The following is a 25,384-nucleotide window of genomic DNA, read 5'->3' on the forward strand; positions in this document are numbered from 1 at the left end:
TGTATAGAAGACCTCATTTGCTCTCTAAAAGAATTCCTTTTTCATCAGCATTAAGTGACCAATTTATTCTCATCTCCCCTACAGGTCCCTCACCCCCTGCACCTAATTATGATCAGTTTTGAAAACCACTCTTTTATGAGAACAAAAAGGGGAGAATTTATCTATATTGTCCTGACTCTCTCATGTGGATGCATACATTCCCACATATATAGAAACTCACAGAAAAATCACTGTTATGTCCAGTGATGAAAAAACACTAACGGGACAAGGACTCTGAGAAGAAACAGTGAGAGAGATGAAGGACTCAGTGCTCAAGATACTTGGGAATAAGCTGAGATTGGAAAGGTGTGAATAAGCACACAGGCCACACTAAGCGGTGATGACGTTAAGGGCAGGCTCTGTGCCTTCCTCTCTGCATCCCTGTTGCTTGTCACTGGGCCAGGCCTTATAAACGTTTGTGGAGGGAATTCCCTGGCGGTCTGGTGTTTGGGACTCTGTGCTTTCATGCCGAGGGCCCAGGTTCAATCCCTGGTCAGGGAACTAAGGTCCTGAAAGCTGCGTGGTGTGGCCAAAAATAATAAAAAATAAAACGAATCATTCTCTAAAAATATAAAATAAAATAAAATGAATCGTTCTCTAAACAAAAAAAATTGTGGAAAGAATGTTGAGTAATGTGAACTTGGTGTATAACAGCTACCCTTGCATTCTGATCAGGCATTAGTGTATGAAGTGGTGGTCGCTAGTTAGAACAATGTGTTTTAAACTATACCTTTCGTATCTGAAGCCATATCTATCTTTCTCGAGGGATGACTGGCCACTGAGTCTTTCCTGCCCCCCTCCACCCTGGACCCCATTATGCATTTCCATTGTGTCATGGAGGAGCAGTATCACTGCCACTAAACTCCAAGCTCCCCGAGGGCAAGGAAAGCTGCCTAATTTATTTTTTCCAGCCGGCAAGTGCCTGATGCACGGCAGGTCTCATATGTTTTGAATGAATGGATGCCCAGTGCCTATCATATATTAAAACAGACTTCTGTCAAGCCAGAGATCTCACATGAAAACAAATTAATTCTACAGGCCAGTGCAGTGGTTCTCAAACTTTGCTGCACACTGGGATCAACTGGGAGCTTCTAAAGAAAGAAAGAAAGAAAGAATAAAGAAAGCAAGCCCCTGCCCAGGCCACATCCAAACTAATTAAATAAGAAACTTGGGGGAAGGGACTGATGTTAGAACCTTTCAAGATCCCTCAGGTAATCCCAGAATACAGCTAAATTTAAGTGTTCTAGGTAGGGGCTTCTCAAATGTTACTGTGTATACAAAACACCTGGGGATATTTTAAAATTTGTATTCAGAGCCCAAAGGTCTGGGGTGGGGCCTGAGACAGGACAGTGACTCAGGGACCTGAGGCTGGGTTCCAGGACTTCTTTTTTTTTCCCAAGCACCAGCCCTACAGCTCCATCTTCAGCTGTTTCATGACTTGATGTTCTGCATAAAATTTCGTTTAGGGAGAGAGAGTTCGCAGCGTAGCCTTTGTGATAAGTGACAGAAGAGGGACAAAAGATGGGGGTAGGGAAAAGCCGGGCAGCGGGGGCCGCCGGCCGAGGGCTCCTGGCTCCGGACTGCCGTCTCGGGAGCGCTGCGGCTGATGCGCAGCAGCCGCCGCAGGCCTCCCGCCCTGTTTCCCTCTCTCTCTGTCTCTGTCTGTCTGTCTCTCTCTGTTTCTGGGCCGCCTCCCTGGTCCTTCCCGCTCTGCGAGGAGCCCGGGCCGGTCCCGCCCGTGTCAGGTCTCCGAGCAGAACTGGGCGTGGGGAAGGGCGCTCGCACCCGCCCCGCGTTCCCTGCGCCCGCCTGAGAGATTTACTTATTGTGCTGCAGAAGGGAAGGAGGGAGGGACAGAACAGAACAAAACAAAACAAAACGGGGGCAACCGAGACAGGACGTAGGCAGCGGAGCAGCGGGAACAGCAGCCGTCCCCCGCTCCCAGCGGTCTGGGGAGCGTGCGCGTCCCCGCGCGGAAGGCGCGGCTCCGGGCTCGCGGGCCGGGGAAGGTGCGCGGCGCGCGCGCCCCACTTACCATGACTGTGGCCGCGGCCGCGGCTGCCTGGGCGGCCACCGCGGCCTGGTTGGCTTGGTGCTGCGCAGCTTTGATTTTGGCCTGCAAGTGTGCAGGAGGGTGAAAATATTTGCATTTCTCCCTCATGCAACGCCCCTTTATGTAATCCATACAAACGGTTACGGTGTTGTCGTTTGTGTCGATCATGGTGCTGTCAGCGGGGTGTGCAAAGCGGCAGTCAGTCTCTCCCCGGGCACAGTTTCCTCGCTGGAACTCCCTGCAGACCTAGGACATGGGGAGAAGAGCACACGATGCAGAAGGAGGCCCCAGGGCCGCCGGGAACTACCTCTGCGAGCGCAGGCACGATGTAAAAAAAAAAGAAAAGGAATAAATGCCTTTCCTTTCTTTTAATGGTGGCTTTTGTGCCATTTACAACATAAACATTCGATTATCCAGGACTCAAGTAACTGGAATCCCGGGCAAAATAATTTGAGTTTTACTTCCCCCTCTTTTCTGGGGTGAGAATCTATATTAAGAAAGTCAAAATCTGCAGTTAAATCAACAAGGCCCCCATTGTTCTTGGGATTTATTTATTTATTTAGAGAAGGAAAGGAGGGAGGGAGGGAGGGAAGGAAGGAAGGAAAGAAAGAATATTTTATATATATATATAGTAATTTGGAGATTTTATATACATGTGTGTGTATATATATATACACACACGTATATAAAATTTGGACGTCTATATATAGCCACATCTACTATGACAACTCTGGGATTTTACAGGGTTTTTACATGGAGGGATTATTTCACCAAAGATCAAGCCACAAGGTCATTGCTGCACAACTGCTAAAAGAACAAGGCGACGTGACGAACTTGTTTCTCCTCTCTGAGGATGGGGAGTGGGGCTGGAGTGAACGTGAATACTCCCGTTTTCCCATAGGTCTGTCCTGCTCCATAAAGCTGATGTATGCTTATACTCATAAATTAGAAGAACTACGATATCTAAGACACCAAAACTTTCATTTAAGTCACAACATTATTATTTCTGACAGCACAGAAAGAAGGTAAAAATACAAAATAAAACGGAGAGAAATATGGGAAGAGATAAAGGGAAAGAAGTAAAAGGAGGGAAGTAGAATAGAGTTTGAAGTGTTGATGTATTGTTTCTTTTTTTATTCCTTAATCCTTAATTATCCTGAAATCTCAAGTAACTGCAATGCTCCATCCTCTGAGAATTCTCGTGGATCAGGAGTTTACTGTTTAAAGAAAATTTTCTTTGGAATTTAAAGAGTATTCTTAACCTTGCCCTAAATACCGATAACGTCAAGTAACACAAATAACATATATACATAATACTTATATTTATAAATATCATTATCAGGGAAGAATTACTAGTAAAATTGTAAGTTATTTTCTTCTCAGGCTCCACATCCAAAGTTGATGTGCTCAAGTGGTGGTTCACATCTTTATCATTAGTGACATTACAGGAAGGGTCACTGACATGACATTTGAGCCTTGTGAGAGTCAAAAGTACTTGGGAAATACAGTTTCACTGACCAGTGACCAAGCGAGTTTAAAGGGTAAACAGATAAATCACAAAATTTTTAATTGTTTCATTCTACTTTGGATATTATCCAACATTCCATCTTTAGCTCATAAAATGTACAAAATAAAAATTACTAAACTGTTCCCACAGATTCTGAGTATGCCTCCCTCTGTAAGTGGAATGACTCCAGGCTAAGACTGCATTGGGGTGTAGAGTAGCCATCAGGCATTTACCAAGGGGCTCTGTGTGCAGCTGACTTCATTCCTGGTTTGAAATGAATTGCAAGCTGCTTTGCTAAAGTCCTCGTGAATCAGTTTTACATATGTCTTTGTCTACCAATCCTGTTGGGAAGGACAACTTGTTCCCAACTCAGCTGATTTAATTTGTTTTCTAAACCACACGGTCACGTACTGAACACGAAACCTTCATGGGTCCACCAGGTGGAGCCCCAAACACTTTTCCAGTCCCATGAAAGGTCTGTTCAGTATTCACAGGGTTAGTCTTGATCAAAACAGTAGCGATGGAGTTTATTGTCTTTTCATTTGGGGATCTATATACTCCAGATGGAAGCTGATATTAGGCAGCATTTTATCATTTTCAATATTTATTGGATAAATATTTAAACAAATGCTCATTGAAAGAACATTCTCAAATGATCCAAGATAAAGCACAGTGTACATCCTAACCATACATATATATCACCTAACAACTAACTGATGGTTGGATTAAAGGAACTCTTTGAAAAATCTGTCAGACTCTTTACACACCCATATAAAATGCTCTATTAAATGTCATAGGATACAGTAGTTAAGATAAATGGATGAATGCCCTAACTGATTAAAGAGAAATTTTACCTAGTAAAGTACAGGTGAGCTGGTTTGACTCATGACTTAAGAATTATGTTTTATAAATATATGAATTTTTAAACTTTTTATTTTATATTGGAGTATAGTTGATTGACAATGTTGTGATAGTTTCAGGTGTACGGCAAAGTGATTCAGTTATACATACACATGTATCTATTCTTTTTCAAATTCTTTCCCCATTTAGGTTGTTATATAATATTGAGCAGAGTTCCCTGTGCTATACAGTAGGTCCTTGTTGGTTATCCATTTTAAATATAGCAGTGCGTACATGTCAACCCCAAACTCCCTAACTATCCCTTCCCCCCACCCTTCCCCCACTGGTAACTATAAGTTTGTTCTCTAAGTCTGTGTTTTCTTGACTTTTGTAGATCACTTGAATTTAAGTTAAAGAAAATATCCCAAATCAGTAATTAGATTTTCCCAGGCTCCAGTTCCCCGTTTACCTATACATAACTGGGGCTGATATCCTGGAACATGCTAGAGCAGCCATACTAGTTCTTCAAATACTGAAATATGATCATACCACTTGGTCAGTAGTCACAGTCCTACGTCCTCCCACCCCTGTCCCTGAGTGTCCCCCTTGTCCTGGCTGCTGGCCTCCTAACCTGCCCGTTACCAGACCTTTCCAGGATCCAGCAAAGGTTCACGCCTGGAACAGCTGGAGCCCTTGGGAGCCATCTTCGTGGCCTGCATAGTGATTGATTCAATGTTCCACTGGTCATTACATATTTTGCCCCTGAACACACATTCCACACAACAGATTTTTGTTTGTATTAAACTTATTCTTTTCCCACAGACTAATTTCCTTTATACTTGACCTTAAATTCAAACAATAGAATTATGAATGCATGCCTTTTAGGTGAATGTGTGTGCATGGTGGTTTTGCAAGACTGAATTAATATCTTACAAGCATTCACTTACACAGAGGTATAGTTCTACCACAAATGCATCTCAAACCACAAATATAATTGAAGTACCTCCAGTTTGTCAGTCCTGAGAAGTTTCTGAGTTGCAGTTGAGCCCGGAACAGTGACAGGTGGACTTCCGGGAACAATAACAGGTGTGGTGGGTAGAATTTCCGTTGGGACTAACCCAACTCCAGGGGTTACCGGTGCTAAGTAAGGAGCAAAGCTAATCGCCGTATTTGTCCCTATTGCGGGACCTACAGGAAAAGTGGGCTGTTAAAGGAAGATAACACAAGACAAAGATTCCTTTAGAATAAAACTTTTAAAAATCACCAGCAAGTGTCATTTGAGCAAAATTCATTCATTGCATACAAGACTCTTTATGTTAATTGCATAGATCCATGCTGAACTGTGAAAATTCATTAAGCTTCTCTGTTTTTTGCTTAATAAAAATGAAGTCCATACAGATCCTCTCTTCCCCAAACCATACAAACACATGGGAGAACATCATAGAAACCTAACTACAGGGACCAGGTGAAACTTTTATTCCCATGAAAGTGTTCTCAAGAAAAGAATAAGTTCACCCTAATTGCTCATCATTCCAAACTATTGAATGTTACAACAAGAAGGCAGTAAAACTTAGGGAATGCTGACTCATAATCTTTGATTTCTCCTACGTGTCTCTCAAAGGGAGAGGAAGAAAGAAAAACACTTGACTATAGACTGATTTTCAGACTGACCAATTTATACACTCTCAAAAAGTGGGGATTATTTGGTATTTTATTTTGCTCGGATTTACCAGTATGTTTCCGTATTCTATCACTAGCATATATAACCCCAAAATTCTTAGGCAGCTTACATCTAGACCTGCTATTTCTTGCTCTAGCTCAACTATGTCTAGATCCAATCTTCCTTTCCTGAAAGGTTGGACAGAAGGGCTTGAACTTTTCCATTGGCCATTAAAAGTTGCTTTGGTTTCCTAGGTCACAAAATCAACGCAGCAGTGATGAAGGTATAGAGTTCCTCACTAAACTTCTCGATCACTATACTCTGTGTCCAAAAGAAGTATATTAGAGGGTTGACGGGATGATTGTTTTCAAAAGCTTCACCTGAAAATATGCCTTTCAGAAAGGAAATAATGCACATTTAAGGGAACAACAAACTTGGCTTCACTTTTTTTTTTTTTTTTGCGGTACGCGGGCCTCTCACTGTTGTGGTCTCTCCTGTTGCGGAGCACAGGCTCCGGACACGCAGGCTCAGCGGCCATGGCTCACGGGCCCAGCCGCTCCGAGGCACGCGGGATCCTCCCGGACCGGGGCACGAACCCGCGTCCCCTGCATCGGCAGGCGGACTCTCAACCACTGCGCCACCAGGGAATTGGCTTCACTTTTAAAGAGCCAATGTTAAAAATGTACATTTAAGAGAACAACAAACTTTTGCTTCACTTTCAAAGAGCTGATGTTAAAAATTGAAGATGCTAAAGATTTTTCTTAGAATAAACTTCGCACTGAATTGGATCTGAATAGTTTTTGTTTGTTTTGTTTGTTTTTAGTTATTGGATGACTTTTACCCTATTTATTTTTAGGATATTTTAGGTATTTGCAATCACATGTTAATGCAATTTTCTCATATTGAACTATGTGGTTGGCCATGTCATGCTACTTCTCTATTTGTACATTGTGGGTAACATTCTTGTTGTCTATTTATAGCTCTGAGTTGTTGAACATATGGGAAAAATAATAATCTGTGTGTATTACGTTTTTTGTTGACAGCAATAATGGAAAAATATCTGTTACAAACGATGATGTTAGAAAGCAGTGAATTATTGATAGTTTGTGCGGGGAGTTCTTGGAGAGGCTGAAAGGCTTCACTGAAGTGGCTGGTCGCGGGAGGGATGGAAGAGGTGATTCTAATGGTCTTAGAGGGCTGCTGCTGCACTCTCACGAGGGGCCCTTAGATCTTTATGGCTCCGACATAAAATTCACTTTGGGGGAAAGTTGCTTCATGAGGTCTTAACATGGGAAATTGATGGCAGTTAGGAGTTTTTTTCTTCCTTGACTTTCTACAGAGTTTTATACATGAATGTTTTCCATTTTCAACCCATTTGAGTCATAATTATAGAACGTTGTGGTTTTCAGTAACTGTAGCTTTTATAATTTAGTACTGTTGAAAAGAAGCCAAGTGATTTAAATGGTATAAGGGCTCTATAATGTTAGGATTTAAGAAAATCAATTCTGAAAGGTCATAAATCACAACAGATCAGTGATTCAAAGAACCAGCTATATCAGAAATGCCTGAGAGGAATTTCATAAATAGAGATATCACAAATTCTGACTCAATATGTCTGGGCAGGGTCCTTGAGATTTGCATTAAAAAAAACTTACTACATGATCTGATGTGCACCCCAGTTTGGGGACAACTGTCATAGATGAGGAGTGAAAATAAATATTAGGAAAAACCAGTACTAGTAGTATAATTTAATCTAGAGGCTAATGATTGAAGTAAACATTTAGAAATTAGAGCCCTCCCCACATCTCCATTTTTGACTTTCTGTTGGAGCAAATTCCCAACCTCCCTCCCTTTTAGATAATTTGAAGCCCGGGTCAGTGTAGGGACACACATTCAGGTTGTACCTTGACTGTCAGTGGGCTGTCAGAACCTCAAAACCCATTTCCCAAAACCTTTTTGCATATCAACAAATCTCTCACCATTAGCCAAATTTTGTTCCTTGTTCATCTAATTTAATGGTCGAAAAGGAACGTTGCAGTTCGTTTTATTGATGTTAGCTGTAATATAGGTCACAGAGAGTATTATTTAAAAGTAAAAACACAATTACTAGACAAAGGGAGACAGGAATTCAAAATCCTGAGCTCGGCCAGTTATTAATCTTTACCCTGGGCAGGAGATCAACCTCTCTGAACTTTAGTTTTCTCATCTGCAGAAGGGAAGTAAAACTACTTAGCTTCAAGACTTGGGCTGAGCAAGGTGTTAGTTCTGTCTTATAATACTTCGCATGGTTGGAACGCAAGAAATAGCAGCTATCATTAGTAGTGTAAAAATCAGTATTAATAAAGGTTTTTTTCCCCAAATTGTCCATTGATTCTATAACAGGAATGTAGTCAGGATAGCAATATAATAATAGAGGTATAAAATCTTACTAAATGATAGCAAATATCTTCTTTATTTTGAAATATAGGTTGGGAAAGTATGTATTTTCTTTCATGTGAAAGTTAAAAGTTCATAGGCTTTATGAAGATAGATTCAATTAGATATTTTCTCTTTTTTTGTCTAGAGTGTTTTCTGTTGAAGTTGAATAGTAAAAAAAATACAGTTATGGTAATTTTCAGAGATGGGCACTATATTATTATTATTATCATCATTGACAGTAATACCTTACATCTGTGAAAGGTTCGGCTGTTTTCAAAGCATTCTCACACACTGTCTTCTTTAATCTCCTCAATACCCGCGAGAAGCAAGCGTGGCAGCGAGAACTGCACAGTGTTCAGGTGAAAGCAATTTAGAGTAGAGACCACGTGGATTCCCCAAGGTCAGCGCTGCCGAGGCAGAGTCAAGGCAAACTACCCAGGACCCCTGGCTCCCAGTCTGGGGCTGTTTTTACTCCTCTGCACTTATAGATTTCGTTGGTAATTTCTTAAAACAGAAGAGGGAACAAAAACACGAGCTGCCCTTACAGACATAAGCGTACAGAGTGAGCATCGGCGGGGAGCCGTGTCCCACCATCAGCCAGGGCCTCCCTCAGGCAGGAGGTTAGGGCTGCTCTGAACAGCTGCCTGGAAAAGTGGGTCTCAGATCCTGCATTCAAATTAAAGTCTCCAGGTGGAGTTGAGGCTGATGTCTGAACTTGAGTCTGAGTTGGTAGCTAAGAGAAGGGCAGGTGACTCTGCTCCTGGAAGGCCACGAGCTAGGGCTTGGGAGAAGCGGCCCTGCGGTTCCCGCAGGAGGGCTGTTGCCAGGTGGTCTGAGACGAGATCCATTTGGTCCTCCTCGTCTCTCAGCACTAACTGCACTGAGAGAGGCCAGAGGACAAGAGCTGCAGAGAGTCTTCTGGAAGAAAATCATGTCCGAAATGCCGGTCTTGGCGTCTTCGCTCTGGACTTCACCCCACCTGCCTGTGTTTCTCGCTCTCCACTCTTCCTTCTCAGTACCTTACAGCAGTAGCTCTGGGTTCAGAGATCACACACTCACATGTGCACACATGCTCTTTGATATTTTGTAGTGGCGAGGAAGGATCAGGGCTGGGGAGGAATGACTAAGTGGCCTGAGGTATTTTATGGCTCTAAAATGTAGTCAATTGACTTTTTAAAACAAGAGCGTGAGAGCTCATACATTTAGAAAGCTCTGACTTCAAAGGGTAGGTATTTGGCACTCAAACTGAAAGGCCTAAAACATGACATCTCTTAAGCCTTCTCCCTTTACTCCCGGAAGCATCTCTGGAGCACAGAATACTCAACACTAGACCTTGCCCCCAAGGACCGGATTGCATAGGCTCTTGAATCCCTGTCCTACTAGAGGCTACCCACCTGCTGCTTTATCTTGAGTGTACGTGGGAAGGTTGTGTGGGAGGTGAGGGGTTGGGGGCAGTGTGCTGGGAAGGGAAGGGAAGGGAAGGAAGAATTGCTGTTACACTCTGTTAGGAATTGGAGAAAGAAAAACTGGTAGGAGGAATAAGGTGAATGAGACTTTTGAAATGTAATGAATTTGAGACAGAAGAGGAAAGAACAGTTTGCATTTTCATTCATTCAGTAAATATTCATTGGTGGTACAGACATGGTGCCAGAACACTGTGTCTACATTTATTGAACTTAAACCCTAATGGGGAAGGACAAAGAAATAAAATGACAATTCATTTTTATGGATAAGCAGAAATGAGGAGGCCTCACTGGTAATGACAGAGATTGGTGGTGGGTCGCAGGGGATAGAGTTGGAGTCCTTATGAATAAGATGAAGTTAAAACGTGAAGAGTAGTAGGAAACTTCCAGCAAAAGCAAAGGCCTGGAGGCAAACAAGAGCTCTGTGTGTTCACAGAACGGAAAGTTTGGTTTGGTCTCAGTGGACAAAGGAAGAGTGGCCCAGAATGAGTTGGTGAGCTGGGAAGGGACATGATCACAGATGACACTATAGATAAAGTCAAGGTTACATGTTTAGGCTTTGTCTCCAGTGAAATGGGAAGGTGAAGGGTTGTAAGAAAGGGAGTGATGTGATGCCTTTATGTGTTTAAAGGCAACTGTATGCCGGTTGCTGTGTGCAGGATACATTGGAAGAAAGCAAGAGTGGAACTTGAGAGATTAGGAGGGAACAGCTTATAAAGTATTTTGAAATACTTGGCGGCTCAGACGAGGGTGCTGGGAGAAGAAGTAGATGGACTTGAAGGCACATATGACAGGATTTGCTGATGAACTGGATGTGAGAGAATCTGCTTGGTTTTGGTTTGAAACTGCTGGTTGCACATACTGAGATGGAAGTGTAGTAGAATAAAAAAATGGGTCTTGAACATGTCAAGTTCCTGTGAGAAATTTGAAGGTGAGTCCAGTAGGAAGCTGGATACCTGAACCTGGGACTCAGAGGAGAGGTTTGGACTGGGAACGTGCATTTGGGAGTTCTCAGCCTGTAGATGATTCAGAGCCTCAGAAATGGATGAGACCATGAAGGAGAGGGTAAATGAGAGAGCGGTCCAGCACTGGGAACATCAGTGTATAGCAGCCTCAACATATAACAGAGGAAAAGAATGGGCAATGGAGTCAGAAGAGGAAGGAACGATCAGAGAGCGAGGGGTGCTCCTCGAAGGAGAGATTGATTGCATGTTACTAAGAGGTGGAAAGAGTACAATAAAAGCAGAAGTGCCCATTGGTTTAGCAACATGGAGGTCACTGGTGAGAGATTTCAGCGGATGGGTTCAGGGGAGATGGGAGATAAAGGGAGTGGAAAAATATGCATAGCTCTTTAGAGAAGTTTACCTAAGAAGGAAACCTAAAAATGGAGGGATACTGGCTACTTTATGTTTATCAGTTTCTTTGTCTTAAGCAATTTCTGCATGTATTAATTTCCCGTGTCTGGTCTAACAAATTCGCACAAACCTGGTGGCTTGAACAACATGCATTTATTCTTTCATAGTTCTGGAGGCTGTAAGTCTGAAATCAGTTTCACTGGGCCAAAGTCAAGGCTTTGGCAAGATCATATTCCCTCTGGAAGCTCTAGGGATGAATCCATTCTTCGTCTCTTCCATTTTCTGGTGGCTGCTGGCATCCCTTGGTTAGTGGCCACATCACTCCAGTCTCTGCCTGTACGGGCACATTGCCTTTCTCCTCTTCCGTATGTGTGTCAACTCTCCCTCTGCCTCTCTTATAAGAATGCTTGTGATTGCATTTAATCCAGGAGAATTTCCCCATCTCAAGATGCCTAGCTTAATCACATCTGCAAAGACCCTATTTCCTTGTAAGGTGACATTTACATTTCCAGGTACCTTTGAGGGCCATTATTTGGCCTACTACCTTGTATTAGGTCACTAATTCGTTCCTGAGACTCTGAAGTTATTTGTTTGTAGAGTTAATGATTTTTAAGTTTATTACATTTTTCATTCTCATTTTTCTTGCAATTTAAAAACCTCTATTAAAATACTTAAGTGTAATATTCCTTCTTCATAGAGTAATTGTGATTATTGTCTTCTAATTAATATATGAGACAATACATAAACATAACTTTCAAAGAAAATTCAACTAATAGTTTATAACAGGAATGGAATTTTCTTATTAACATTGCCATTATTGGGTACCAGGGTCAATCCTTACAAATTCTAAGTAAATAAGTAGTGAATGATTAAAATGATATAATGCACTGTTGCTATGTTGACCTAGGTGGTTCTAAGTTTATTCCCATAGATGTCATTTAATATGTATAATTAAATTATTTTAGCATTTAGGTAATTTAATAAAATAATTTATACGTGTGTATCAATAAAGAGAACCGTAAATTATACATGTGAATGGTTTTAAGTAGATCCACTTAAACGCCTGTATTTGGTGTTAATGTGTTCAGAACTCTACCTGTGTTGTCCTTACATCTAGGATAGCTCCTACTCATCCTTTAGGATGTACTTATTTGGGACTTCCTTCAGGCAGCCTTTCCTGCCTCATCCAAAATCATAATGCTCTGGGCCTGAATCTTATGTTGTCTTTTCCTTGAGTCTGTCTACACCCACAAGACTGTAGCTGATTTATCTTGGAGTCCCCTGCACCTGCACTTTTTTTTTTTTTTACTCTGGGCAGAGTTGGTTCCTGGCTACTTTGTGCTGCTATTCTTGGGCAGAAACCCGGAGACAAGCAGAATTGCCAACAATCTGCCCAGATTCTCTCCCCTCTTCCTGGACCAAACCCCACCTTCCCCATCTCATCTCATGGACGCACAACAAGAAAATGTAACTCCCTGGTAGCTATCCCTTTTCATTTAGCATCTTTCAATGACATAGAGTTTTCATACAATAAAGACTGATTTTTAAACAATCATCTCTTGTTTATGTACCTTTTTTAAAAAAAAATTTCACTCACTTCACTGGCTTTGTTTTTTAAAAAATTAGCTTGTTTTTGACAAAAAATTTACAAGTGTAAACGAAATTCACTAAAGCCCAGAAATGCACTGCTTTTTCTCAGGGCCTCATTCCTAGAGCAATTTCCAGACCTTTAAGGAAGTACTTTCAAACACTGTGAAATCAGGGAGAAAATATGACAGAGTACTGAACTCCCTGGGCGTTTAATCCTGTGGGCCTTGCCTCAGCTCCTGCACCCTTTGCAGGCCTCTGAGATGGGAGGCGTGGGTGGCTCAGGCAGCCTTCCTTCATGCCTCTGCCAGGCTCCAGGAGGAGCAGACTGCAGAAAGCGCCCTGGTCAAGATGTCTGAGGTCCAGGCTCAGCTCCACAACTGATTAGCTGCAGGACATTGGGTAAATCCACTAACTTCTGTGGTTTCATTTTCCCCTTCCTTAAAATGATACCATTGAACTAAATAATCTATCTGTTGCATTGCTAATAATGTTTTAGGCATCAGAATCTCTTCTTTGCATAGATCATCAATTCATACTCTAAATGAGAACGTAGAACTATTGCCCTTCTAAGATGGTTCAAATATGGAGGTTACTGGTGAGAAATATGGAGGTTACTGTCACTAGTTGGAGTGACACAGATTTCCCAGATATTGATTAGAAATTGTCTTTGCCTACAGTTTCTACATGCGTTTTTCCATTTAAATAATCTTAAAAACCCTATTTTCAGCATCTAGTTAGCTTCAAAGCTATTTGCTTTAATGGTAGCCAAAGAGACAAAGTAGGGGGACACCATTTTAGGTCAACGTGGCCTTGCCTGTACCAACACTTTAATCATCAAGCCCATCATGAGATGCAATGTACTCACCACTGGATGAAGTGGGGTTCCTGGAAACATAAATTGCATCTGCTGGGCAAGCATTGCTGCTGCAGTTTTTTGCTGGATCAAATTGTTCCTCCCGTTAATTTCGAGTTGAGTTTTTAAATGTGTCGGAGGGTGAAGATACTTGCAGTTCTCTCTTGAACAACGGCCCTGGAAGAAAGAGTTTTGGTCTTAGGACTGTCATAAGTAGCTTTCAACTCTGTGGTCAACCATTTCACGATCATTCCTTATATACGAAGGTGTGTATCTGTGTGTGTGCACATGCGTGCGCACGTATGTTGGAACATACAAGGGGTGAATCAGGCATTCGATGATTATCAGCCTTGCTCAGACCTGTTGAACAGAGAAGCGTCCTGAAATGTTGTTGTTTTTAGTGGATTCTAACTCAGACAAAAGACCCTAAGGAAACGTGACTGCTGAGAGTAAAGTGGGACCCTTCTAGGCAGTGTGGGAGGCCATCAGAGGAGCATATTTATTGTGACTTATCAAAAGGAAGCTTTGAACTTGCTAAACGTTGGTTTGTGCTGGAGTGATAACAAAATGCGAATAATTATGCGCCACATTTGTGCAGCAGGGAAGGTAATCAGAAGGTCTTGAAATGTGTGCTCCAGGGTGGCTGAAGACACCCCTAAATCAAATGATTGAAGAAGAGGCGGTGGTAGAATAGGGCGGACATTTCTTAGTAACTGATGCACAGGTGAAATTTCCAGGCATGAACTCAGATGATCACCTGCAACAGAGCAGTTTGCTCTAATACACGAAAGCTGCAGCCCATGTCCCTGCCCCAGTCCCGTGACAGTTGTATAAAATTAAATGTCACAATATGAGGTAGTGAAGAGTGTTTACAGCTAAAGTAGCATCGGGATGTTAAAGTTGGCAAAGTGAAAAAAAAATTAATTAGGTGACAGGTGTGCCTAAAACCAGTCTTGAAGAGTAATCACAAATGGTAGTGTTTATACTGACTTCCCAAGTTTTCAAAACTACCAATTGAGAGAATCACGTTGATATGTGAAGTATGCAATTTCTGGAGAAAGAATAACGAACTGTGTTAACCAGTACGGGGATTGTCAGTCTCTAAAGAATTAGTCTTATTTGCAACCAAGAAAAGAGAATATGGGTTTGTTTACCAAATATAAAAGTAATTTTAAAAAGCAAGCTGGGTGGATCTGGGCAAACAAATTTGTTTATAGTCATCCTAATTCTAAACATCTGGAGTTCGCACGCTGCCCCCTGCTCATTTCAGCTGTACTTGTGGTGGCGCAGGCTCCCTCCCAAATGTCAGCCTCCTACACTGCCGTGGAGAAGGGCAGACAGGAGTCCTGGGCTCAGCCTGGTGCTCTGCACTCATCAACCCGTGTTAGCAGCATGAGAGGCTGTGCCGCCCTCTGTAGGGAGGACACAGAGGCGGGCACCGGGGACCCCAGAAGGAATTGGTCACGTTTCCGCTAAAGTTATTCTGTAACAATGGGCAAGGGCAGCATGTCTCCTTAGGCTCAAGTTCATATTGTCGATGTTTCATTCAGCATCCTAAGGGAGAAAACAGACATCTTGGGTCAAGTACTGGAAGGTCCACTGTTAAAATACTGGCAAACTGGACCCACAATTTAAAACAATCCACTTTGTTGTACACCTGAAACTAACACAACATTGTTAATCAACTGTACTCCAATACGAAATAAAAAGTTAAAAAAAAATAATCCAAGTCAAAGCAGTCTAGAAATCTCTTTCTCTCTCCATCTACTTCTGTCTGCAGATTTTTAAGGTAAAGTTTTAATCCTAACTTTACTTTGCTCATTGTTTTGTGATGTCCTAGGGTCCCTCCAGCCCTACCAACCTGCTTCAGGCATGTCTTATTTTACTTCTCTTTCTGTGCTCCCTTGACAATTGCCCAAGTCTCTGGATTTTCTAAAATAAAATCTCCAAGAAAGCATTCAGATTGGGCCAGCTCCTAGAGCACAGGAGTATGACCAGCCTATGGACTGGCTGCCTTATGTCAGGTGTCCAAATACATTCTTATCATCTATTGTGGGAGGTGGTCACGGGACGTGGCTACTGCCCATCATCAGGGGTGGAGGAGAATTGAACAGAGTGACATTTCTTGTATAGAGGATAAGTCTCCCCAGGCTTCTCTCTGACAAGCTCAATTCAAACTCTCTTCAAACACAGTCAGTTCACTTGGAAGATGACACCCAGAGAGGCTCATGTATACAGGGTACACGTATGGGCCTCTGTGTACAAATGTACAAAGGGCCTCATGTGGGGGTTTGGGAAAACAAAGTTCCATAGAATGGAGTTGGAATTTGGGAAACATCCACACTTCTACCAGTTTGGCTATTCTATTTTGCTCGTTCATATAATTGTCAATTTGATCATTAGTCTTCTAATGTAATGCTTCAGGTAAAAATTTCGATGAGGCTAGAAAAATATGTTTTTTTTCTGAATGCTGTCATCTCTTGATACAACTGGGACTCTTAAGGAACTACATAAACTATTTTCAGCCAATGGAACATGATTTACAACATCGAATTAGTAATTTATTGATGGAACCTTCTTTTCCATGAGAATTAATACAATTTCCTACTGTTCTTACTTACACCCTTGGAGTGAGGTATATTACTGATTACCCATGTGCCAGACAATTTATACATGGTTATCTCATTTTCTCCTTATAACAGCTGTAATGATCCCTATTTTACAAAACAGCAAATGTACTCAGAAAGATCAAGAAACTTTCCAAAGGTTATATAATTGGTAAGTGGTAGGGCTGGATTTTAAATCTAGGTTTATCTGACTCAGTTACCTCACTGTACTAACCTATTTATTAGCAACAGTTAAAAATCCAGGGAGGATAAAAATCTAGCATTCTCCTTCATAGAATAATAGGCTACTTAACACAATTTAAAATATAATAGAGGGCTTCCCTGGTGGCGCAGTGGTTGAGAGTCTGTCTGCCGATGCAGGGGACGCGGGTTCGTGCCCAGGTCCGGGAGGATCCCACATGCCGCGGAGCGGCTGGGCCCGTGAGCCATGGACGCTGAGCCTGCGCGTCTGGAGCCTGTGCTCCGGAACGGGAGAGGCCACAGCGGTGAGAGGCCCGCGTACCGCAAAAAAAAAAAAAAAAAAAATATATATATATATATATATATAGATATATAATAGAATATATATGAGGATTTGGGAGTGGAGAAAGATCACTTGCCTGGGTCTGTCTGTCGGAAGGGGGTCAGAGGAGTGGTTAGGCTTACAGGCTCTGGAGGCAGATGCCTGGGCACATAAGTTGGCTCTGCTTTTTCCTACCTTTGTAACTTCGAGCAGATTACTTGAATTTCTTGTATATTGGTGTTTTCATCTATACAATGAAAATAATTATTGTGTTTTCCTCTGAAGGCTGTTGTAGGATTAGATGAGCTAATACAGGCACAAGGTGTAGAGAATGCCTGCACGTAGTAAGCACTGGGGAAGCGTTGTCAGTATTACCAAAGAAAGAAAAGATATTTGTATGTCATTTTCTTTACAGTAAATGCAGGATTACAGATTTAGTTATGTTTTGATTGGCTTTTTGTTTCTTCTCTAGAGTAGCTTTTCATTTCAAAACATGATAAAAACAATCAGTACTTAATTATACTTATTCAAATATCTTATGTTTAAAATTATTTTCAAGTCTTCAAGATATTTCTGCAAGTATCCATATTTGAGGAGAGAGCCCTGGAACATAGTTCAGTCTAGCATCAATATTTTGAAGGGTGTTGCAGCACAGATGTATGAGGCATACAATTCAAAGCCTGGGAAACTCCAGGCAGCAGAATCTTAGTAAGGGATACTATAGGACTCTAAAATCCTAAAGGAAAACTTACTGTCAAAATATAACTATTTGACACAGTAAACAATTGGTAAGGAAGTTTCTGTTAGGGCGTAAGATCTGTCAGGATACACATCGTCGCACAAAAACTGTTGATTATCAAAGCAAGTTGTCCTAACCCTACGGGAGAGGGCAGTGAGCAGAAACGTGAAGCATCTTTGTACATCATTGTGAAACAAAACAGAAGTGTCAAAAATAGCGCCTCCCAATTTTAGTCCAAGAAATGAAGATGAAAATGTCTTGGGAAAGTCTTCCTGTGGCTGCTAGGATTGTTTTTTTTTGTTTTATTTTAACTCTTCCTCCCTTGGTTAAACACTGTTTCCGAGAGATAAGAGAGGTGAGGGTCCAGCCCCTGGAGAAGGGGGCTGGCACAGCTTCTGTGGGATGGAGTGGGAGGGCACCATTCCAGAGTCTTTGTGAAGAATCTTCTAGAACTGGAAAATGGGAGCCCTGGAGGAGTCTAGGCAGATGGTCCCACACCAGCGTCTAATGTGGAGATTGCAGCCCTCAGGGGCTCCGCCCACCCCGGGTGGGATGCAGCAGGTTTAGAAATGACAGGTGGTCTGGATCACACTCACCATTGTTCTTGGTCTATTTCCGGGCTAGGGTCTCATTCCTTCCTTCATTCAACAAATATTGATTGAGACCTTGCTGTGTACCAGGTCTTGTGCTAAGTGCTAGTTAACTAAAGGTGAGTAAACACAAGATCTGCTGCCTCCCTGCCTGAAGCCTGCAATCAGGTGGTGAAGACGGATATTAGCCAAACAGTGACACAGATAAATGTATAATTACAAACTGTGGTCCCTGTTCTGGAGGAGAAGGCTGAGAGACAATGGTGGGAGAGGGTCAGAATTGAGACTGGTGGCAAAGGAGGGCTCTGAAGAAGTGACATATTTAAACTGAGACCTGAAGGATGAGAAGGAACTTGGCAAGGGAGTGAGTGAGGGCTAAAGTGTGTGTGTGTATGTGTGTGTGTGTGTGTGTGTGTGTGTGTGTGTATTTGTGTGTTGAGGGGGAGAATACAAAATGAGGACAAAAGGAAGAGGACGTGCTAGGAGAATGTACCATCTGGGGGCCTTCTTGAAGTTTCTCAAGGCTGGAATACAGAAGGGGGTGTGGGTTGCAGTGGGGGGATGATAAGAGATAAAACGGGAAGAAGTAGACTAGAGCCAGATAACAAAGAACTTTGGGAGTCAAGTTACGGGCTATGAACTTCATTGCCACTGAAAGTTTTGAAGCAGGAGAAGCGCAAGATCAGATTTATGTTTTACGCTACGTATAAAATTTTACCCTGATTATTAGATTTTGTATCTCTAATGTTGTTATGGTTTGCATTGTTTGGAATCCGCTTATTTAAAAACAATAACAGAATTCTGACGTAGTTTACATAGGATTTTTGCACTTCATTCTGCTTCCCAAAATAATCTCTACTCCAGGAAAATTTAGTTTAGGGAGGATGGTTAGAAGCAAGTGAGAATTTCAAGCTGAATTAAGTTTATTAAAATAAGCGACCATGAAAGATTCTAATGCAGAATACCCATGTTGATTCTTAACAGGATGAGGAAAGATGCTGAATAACTAATATGTACTTGTCAGAACACCAGATCGTAGCTATCGGAATTACATGGTCATTACATTGCATGACGTGGGAGAAAATAAATGCAGCTTTGGCTAAGAAAGAATTTCAGAATCAGGTTGGTGTGAGAAAGGAAAAGCGTAATTGGAAAATGAGGTTTTCCAATTGCTTATTTTAAAACCAGGAATATTTAGAGTCTTTTCCTAGTATGCTCCTAATTGAAAAAGTCAATTAAAATATGGAGCAAAAAAGAAAACAGATTAATTAGGAGATTATTAAAGGGATTAACAATAGGAGTTTGGCCCATAGGAATAGCTAACAGACAACTATATCCCATTAGTTTTCCATGGGAAAAGCAATGGATTTTATATGATCTGCAATTCAAACTGACAATAGGCCCCTGCTGTACGACTCGGGGATAATTTAAATTGTTTCTTAGTGTGGGCCACGCCATTGATCAGCAGTCTCTACAAAGGCCCTTTTGGGAAATAATTCCAGTTGAGGCCCAGGGTCACAGCCTGATCCACTGAATTCCTCCTCTTCCCGTTGGGTCCTGGCTGCTCACTGCTTTCAGCATGTGATGGTATTTTCAAGGGAGCAGGCCTGGCTGTGGAATGGAGAATCTGACTCTAAGACTGGGGGCAAATGGTATGCGTTCCCAAAGTGGCCTGCTGGGATGCTCTGAGTCCAGGAGCCTGCTTGGGAGGTCCATGGAAGCCACTGAAGAACCTCTCAGATTCCCTCGCGTTCCGCACGCGTGAAACCAACTTAGCGAAATCCTGATGTCCTGGAGTCACATTCCTGAAGCCTGTTCTATCTTGGAACCTTTCCTTGAGAAGCAGTTGAAACCAGTGGTAAAGGGAACAGTCTCTGGAACTGGACCACTTGGGCTCAAAATCCAGCTCTGCTGTTCTTGCCATGGGACCTTGTGGCCTCCAGTTGCCACATCTGTAAAATGGGGATAACAATAGTTCCCCCCTCATAGACTTGCGTAAGGATTAAGATTTAATGCATATACAGTGTTGGAGCAGTTCCTGGCACATAGTAAGCCCTCTGTAAGTTTTTATTATCCTCCTTCCCTGGTGGCACAGTGGTTAAAAATCCACCTGGCAATGCAGGGGACACAGGTTCGATCCCTGTTCTGGGAAGATCCCACATGCCGTGGAGCAGCTAAGCCCGTGCGCCACAACTACTGAGCCTGCGCTCTAGAGCCTGTGCGCTGCAACTACTGAAGCCCGCGTGCCGCAACTACTGAAGCCCGTGTGCCGCAACTACTGAAGCCTGCGCGCCTAGAGCCCACGCTCCGCAACAAGAGAAGCCACCGCAACGAGAAGCCCACACACTGCAACAAAGAGTAGACCCCGCTCACCACAGCTAGCGAAAGCCCACGCGCAGCAACGAAGACCCAATGCAGCCAAAAACCAAGCAAATAAATAAATAAATAAAATAAAAATAAAAACAACCTTGCTGATAACTAGTTCAGTTTCTGTATCACGGTGCTTCTCTCTGGCCTGTCTACCAAGCTCTTTAACACTATTCTTGTTCTCACAGTTAGCACCAGCCTTGGCCATTTCTCTCTTTGGAAGAACCTCAGATCTGTTTTTCTTTGATATCTGTCCTGCTGAAACTTGCCAGGCCTGATTAACATGGCATGACTAATGCAGAGTTTAAAGCAGCTATGCATTATAGTGGGGAAATCCTGGAATTCTGGTTGTGGCTTCATCCCTAAACGGTTAGATTAACTTTTGCAGATAATGTATAATATTCTGTGCCTCAGTTTTCTTATCTGTCAAATGGGGGTGATGATGTTCCCATATCTCAACTCTTTCCGATGTCTGTGAGAGCTCGAGAGACGGCCACAGTTGCTCTGAAAAAAGTCATGATTTGCTATACATTGTCAATTCTACATCTATTTCCCCCTTGAATGTTCCTAATCTAGTAAAAGGAGAAAGCCACATAAAGCAACAGTTACAGTGAAGGGTGACACCTGGGAGGTATGTTGGCAACAGTCCCAATATGTTATGAGAATTGTGAGCGGTCTGTGTGACAGGCGGGGCATGAAGTGCATCAGCAGACGTGGCAAATTAAGTCAAAATCGATTAAGTCTAGGAGGATCTATTAAGTACCTACAGTGGAAAATTCGGTCAAATAGACCACTGCTTTGGTCCCTGTGACATGTAAAGTGTTTAGCAGATGTTTTCTAAGTGACTAAACTGGCTGGGGGGGAATCAGATGCTCACAGCCTCAGTTTCCCTAGTTTCAAAATGTCTCAAGGTTTTTGAAAGTGGGAGAAAAAACCCAGAGGCCTTGGTTTGAGCAGGCGAGGTCCAGCCCTCTTCCCAAAGCTGGCGCTTTTCCCTTCCTTACAGGGAGCTGCGAATGCTTCTGAGTCTGCCCTCTCTAGGTTTGCATTTAGGGCAGCCTGTAATCCCCGGAGAGGCTGGAAGACCTTGGGGCCATCACCAGTGCTCTAGGAGCAGATCTGTGATTCATTATAGTCATGCCAATGTAACTGCCCTATTCCTTCAAGCACTATTGTGCTGTTAAGACCTAATTTGTGACCGTTTAAACAGATGAAACATAAAAATTAATAAATGGGGAGGAGAGGCAAAGAGGGTGAATTGTTTGCAGTTTGCCATTTCAGAGCACGTGTCAATTTTATTTTTTAATGGATTTGGCTGCCTGAGAAGTTTAATTAGTCAATCAATTAATTTGTTAACATTAAGACTCAAGTTTGTTTATTTATTTAGTTAGTTAGTTAGTTTTTGCGGTACGCGGGCCTCTCACTGTTGTGGCCTCTCCCGTTGTGGAGCACAGGCTCCGGACGCGCAGGCTCAGCGGCCTTGGCTCATGGGCCCAGCTGCTCCGTGGCAGGTGGGATCTTCCCGGACCAGGGCACGAACCCCTGTCCCCTGCATCGGCAGGCGGACTCTCAACCACTGCGCCACCAGGGAAGCCCTCAAGTTTGTTTTTTTATATATGTTTCAAAATGTACTGAGCGTGTCTCCTTCCCTTGCTTCTCCAATTATGTGAAGAATTCTTTTTCACTGTTTTTCTCTTCGACTTCTTTTCTCTGTCCTTGAGCCTGGGCAGTTTAAGTGTCTCGGACTACTGTGTCTTATGACTGGAAAGAGCTGTTTGTCAGTTTGATTGAGGCGCCAAGCCCTGTCTTTACTGGTAAGGATTATCCATCTTGTTAACTTTATATGTTAACTGAAAATGTGCCAGTTAAGAGAAATCAGTGAGACCAAAAATAGTCCCTCCATTTTCCAGAGATTTAAGGAAACTGATTTCCAAGCATCAGATGCTTCATTTCAAAATTATTTTATTTAGCTAAAAGATTAATATCTTCTGAGTCACAGAGGAACACTGGGCAGTGTGGATTGTGATAATGTACCGACATAACACAAAACCGGTCTAGCTGCTGTCTGACTTCAGAGTGTCCAGTTTCCTGACATCACGTTCATCCGTGTATGCGTGGCTATGGCCGTGGGTGAAACAGAAGCTCTATGCAATATTAATCTCACAGCATTAGGATGTTTCCTGTGTGGGGAGGGCAGGCCTTTCTGGTCTATGTCTTATACTTCTCAGTACAGAGACCCTCACACGGTGGGCACTCAGTGCACTTTATCGAATGACTGTCCTCCTCTCTCTCCTCCAGCAAATCACGTGCCGAGCCCTGTGATAGTAAATGGGCAGTCAAAACACAGAGTGAGCAATGCCACAATATGGGGGAATTCAAGGCGCTTTGTGAACACGTTGTAGGGAACTCTGCCTAGCTTAGGGGCCAGGGATGACTCTAGTGGAAGGCACATATCACGTCAGACTGAGATCTTTATCGGCTTATGTAGTTGCGTATATGCGGAGGGAGGTGGGTAGGTAGGGAGTAAGGGTTGGCGATTTGGACAATTAAAACGAGCCAGACTACTTCATGACCACTCTGCGGGGGCGGTCAAGTTCCCGAAGCCTTATAAAGGCCTTCACACGGCACCTGAAACAAAGCAAATGCTTAGGAAATATTGGCTGCTGTTTTTTTTATCATCAGCTGATCAGTATGTTCAGAAGCTGGTCATTTTCCAAATAAGAGAAATCTAGCCCAAGACACAAACTTTGTTTTACACTTTCTGTTATTGTACAGTCTCTTTCAGTCTGAGTTGAAAACCACGTGGTCAATCACCTACCCCCCCCCCCCACCATAGGGAACTTCCTGGAATTCGGACACTGGCAGACAATCAGCCTTAAAGGCTGACATTTACTGGTATAAATACCTCGGTTCCACTTAGAAGATAGCCACAGTCCCAAGCCTGTGGCCTGTCAGGTGTTTTCCCCACTTCTCTGGTCACTCTGGCCCCTTCCCCCAGATCCTACCACCTCCCCTTCCTGGCACAGCAAGGGGGGGCCTCCCTGACCCAGGTCACTGCCCTGGGAGGTATTTATATTACAAGATTTTGCATATCGCACCTCATTATAAATATACTTGTGACAAGGCCAGAGTGCCCTGGTTGTTGGTGTCAAGCTGGGTAAGGCTTCCAGGAGGAGGTGGGAGAAGGGGTGGGTGAGGTATGGATGGGGCATTGGGAAGGGGGGGTGGGCAGGAAGGGGAGGAAGATGGGGAAAAAGACCAGGAAAACAGGGCCAATCAGGTGAAGAAGCGCTGGAAGGAGATGGAAGGGTAGAGTGTCCTTTTCAGGGTGCATTCAGTTTTAGTAACAAAGAAAAGCACATTCCTCTTGGGCTGGTGTGTATTACTCGCTGCCTTGAGACTGACCTGCAAACTGAGCAGCTGCAGGAGGAAGCTGCACTTGATTCAAGAAACCCAGCCTGGGGAGGTATGGGCGGGCGTGGCCCCTGCGTCACTGCAGGGCCAGTTCTGCACCGCTTCGGGGAGGATCAGAGCAGAGGTGAGGGCTTTAGCGTCTGTCTCCTGAGGGCAGGAGCTGTGGACCTCCATTCCTTTATTCATTCAGCAAACATTGTGGAGCATCTGCTCGAGGCCAGAAACTGGGGTGGAATTGCACACAGGGTACTGAGATGTGATCTTACCCTCAATAAAAATAGCAAAGACTTACATAATAGTGCACATATCACGTACCAGGAGTTTCTAAGTGCTTTTGGTACATCACACTCTCATCTTCAATACAAGTGCTTAACAGAGGAACCGTTAATATTCTCATTTTATGGGATAAAAGGGAGGCACAGAGAGGGGAAGTGACTTCCCAGAGTCACACAAGTAGTCAGTGGCAGAGCTGGGCATCTGACCCAGGCCGGATGGCAGCCTGTGCTGTTGACCCTCTGAAGAGCCATTTTTCAGAAACTGAAAATCCCATGCAACGTTCCTGTTACACCTTAGAAAGCATTCTTCACACATGATATCTTATTACAGCTTCACAACATTCTTGTCATATATTACTCCAATTTAAAGGGAAGGAAAGTGAAGCTCCGAGAGATCTGAAGATACTTTCCAAGGCCAAGTTGCCAAAGTCTACCAGGCTGAATTCTGGGCCCCATTACTAAAAAGCGTGCCCTCCCCTGCCCCTTGCTGTCAGGGGGGGGAAGCTGCAGGGTAACATACAAAAGATTTGTTCAGAGCAGAGTGGACCCCTTGCATAATAATGAACTAAATTAGGGAGGTGACACGGGACGATTGTGTCGTGGGTTGAATTGTGTCTTCCTGGAGAGATGGGTTGATGTCTTAAGCCCCACTTCCTTGGAATGTGACCTTATTTGGAGATAGGGTCTTTTATAGAGGTAATTAGGTTAAGATAAGGTCATCTAGGTGGGCTTTAATCCAACATGACTGGTGTCCTTATAAAAAGGGAAAATTTAGACACAGGGACAGACAATGTGAAGAGACAGAGGAAAAAGATGGCTATCTCTAACCCACAGAACGTCTGCGGCTGCCAGAAGCTGGGAGAGGGGCCTGGCACAGTTCCTTCCCTAGACCTTTAGAGGAAGCATGGCCCTGCTGACACCTTGGTTTCAGACTCTGAGCTTCCAAAACTGTGAGAGAATAAACTTCTGTTGTTCTAAGCCACCTGATTTGTGGTACTTGTTACAGCAGCCTTGGAAACAAGTACAATCACTTATAAGAAATGCTAGATGATGGTTTTTTTCATGAGATTGAGGCTACAACCAGCAAAACAC

General features: G+C 43.1%; 1 protein-coding gene across 5 annotated transcripts in view; it reads right to left on the reverse strand.

Moving 5' to 3' along the window:
* MBNL2 (muscleblind like splicing regulator 2) overlaps nucleotides 1-25,384 on the reverse strand; it is a 152,517-nt gene that overhangs the window by 40,119 nt on the left and 87,014 nt on the right. For all 5 annotated transcript variants that reach the window (XM_082675361.1, XM_082675359.1, XM_082675362.1 and 2 more), the window contains exons 3-5: nucleotides 13,791-13,955; nucleotides 5,443-5,643; nucleotides 2,075-2,338 (exon numbers count right to left, since the gene is read on the reverse strand). In XM_082675361.1, coding sequence (XP_082531487.1) covers nucleotides 2,075-2,338; nucleotides 5,443-5,643; nucleotides 13,791-13,955 — 630 coding nt within the window. The remainder of the gene's footprint in view (nucleotides 1-2,074; nucleotides 2,339-5,442; nucleotides 5,644-13,790; nucleotides 13,956-25,384) is intronic.

The sequence above is a fragment of the Grampus griseus genome (assembly GCF_964374135.1).
Source record: "Grampus griseus genome assembly, chromosome: 18".
NCBI lineage: Eukaryota > Metazoa > Chordata > Mammalia > Artiodactyla > Delphinidae > Grampus > Grampus griseus.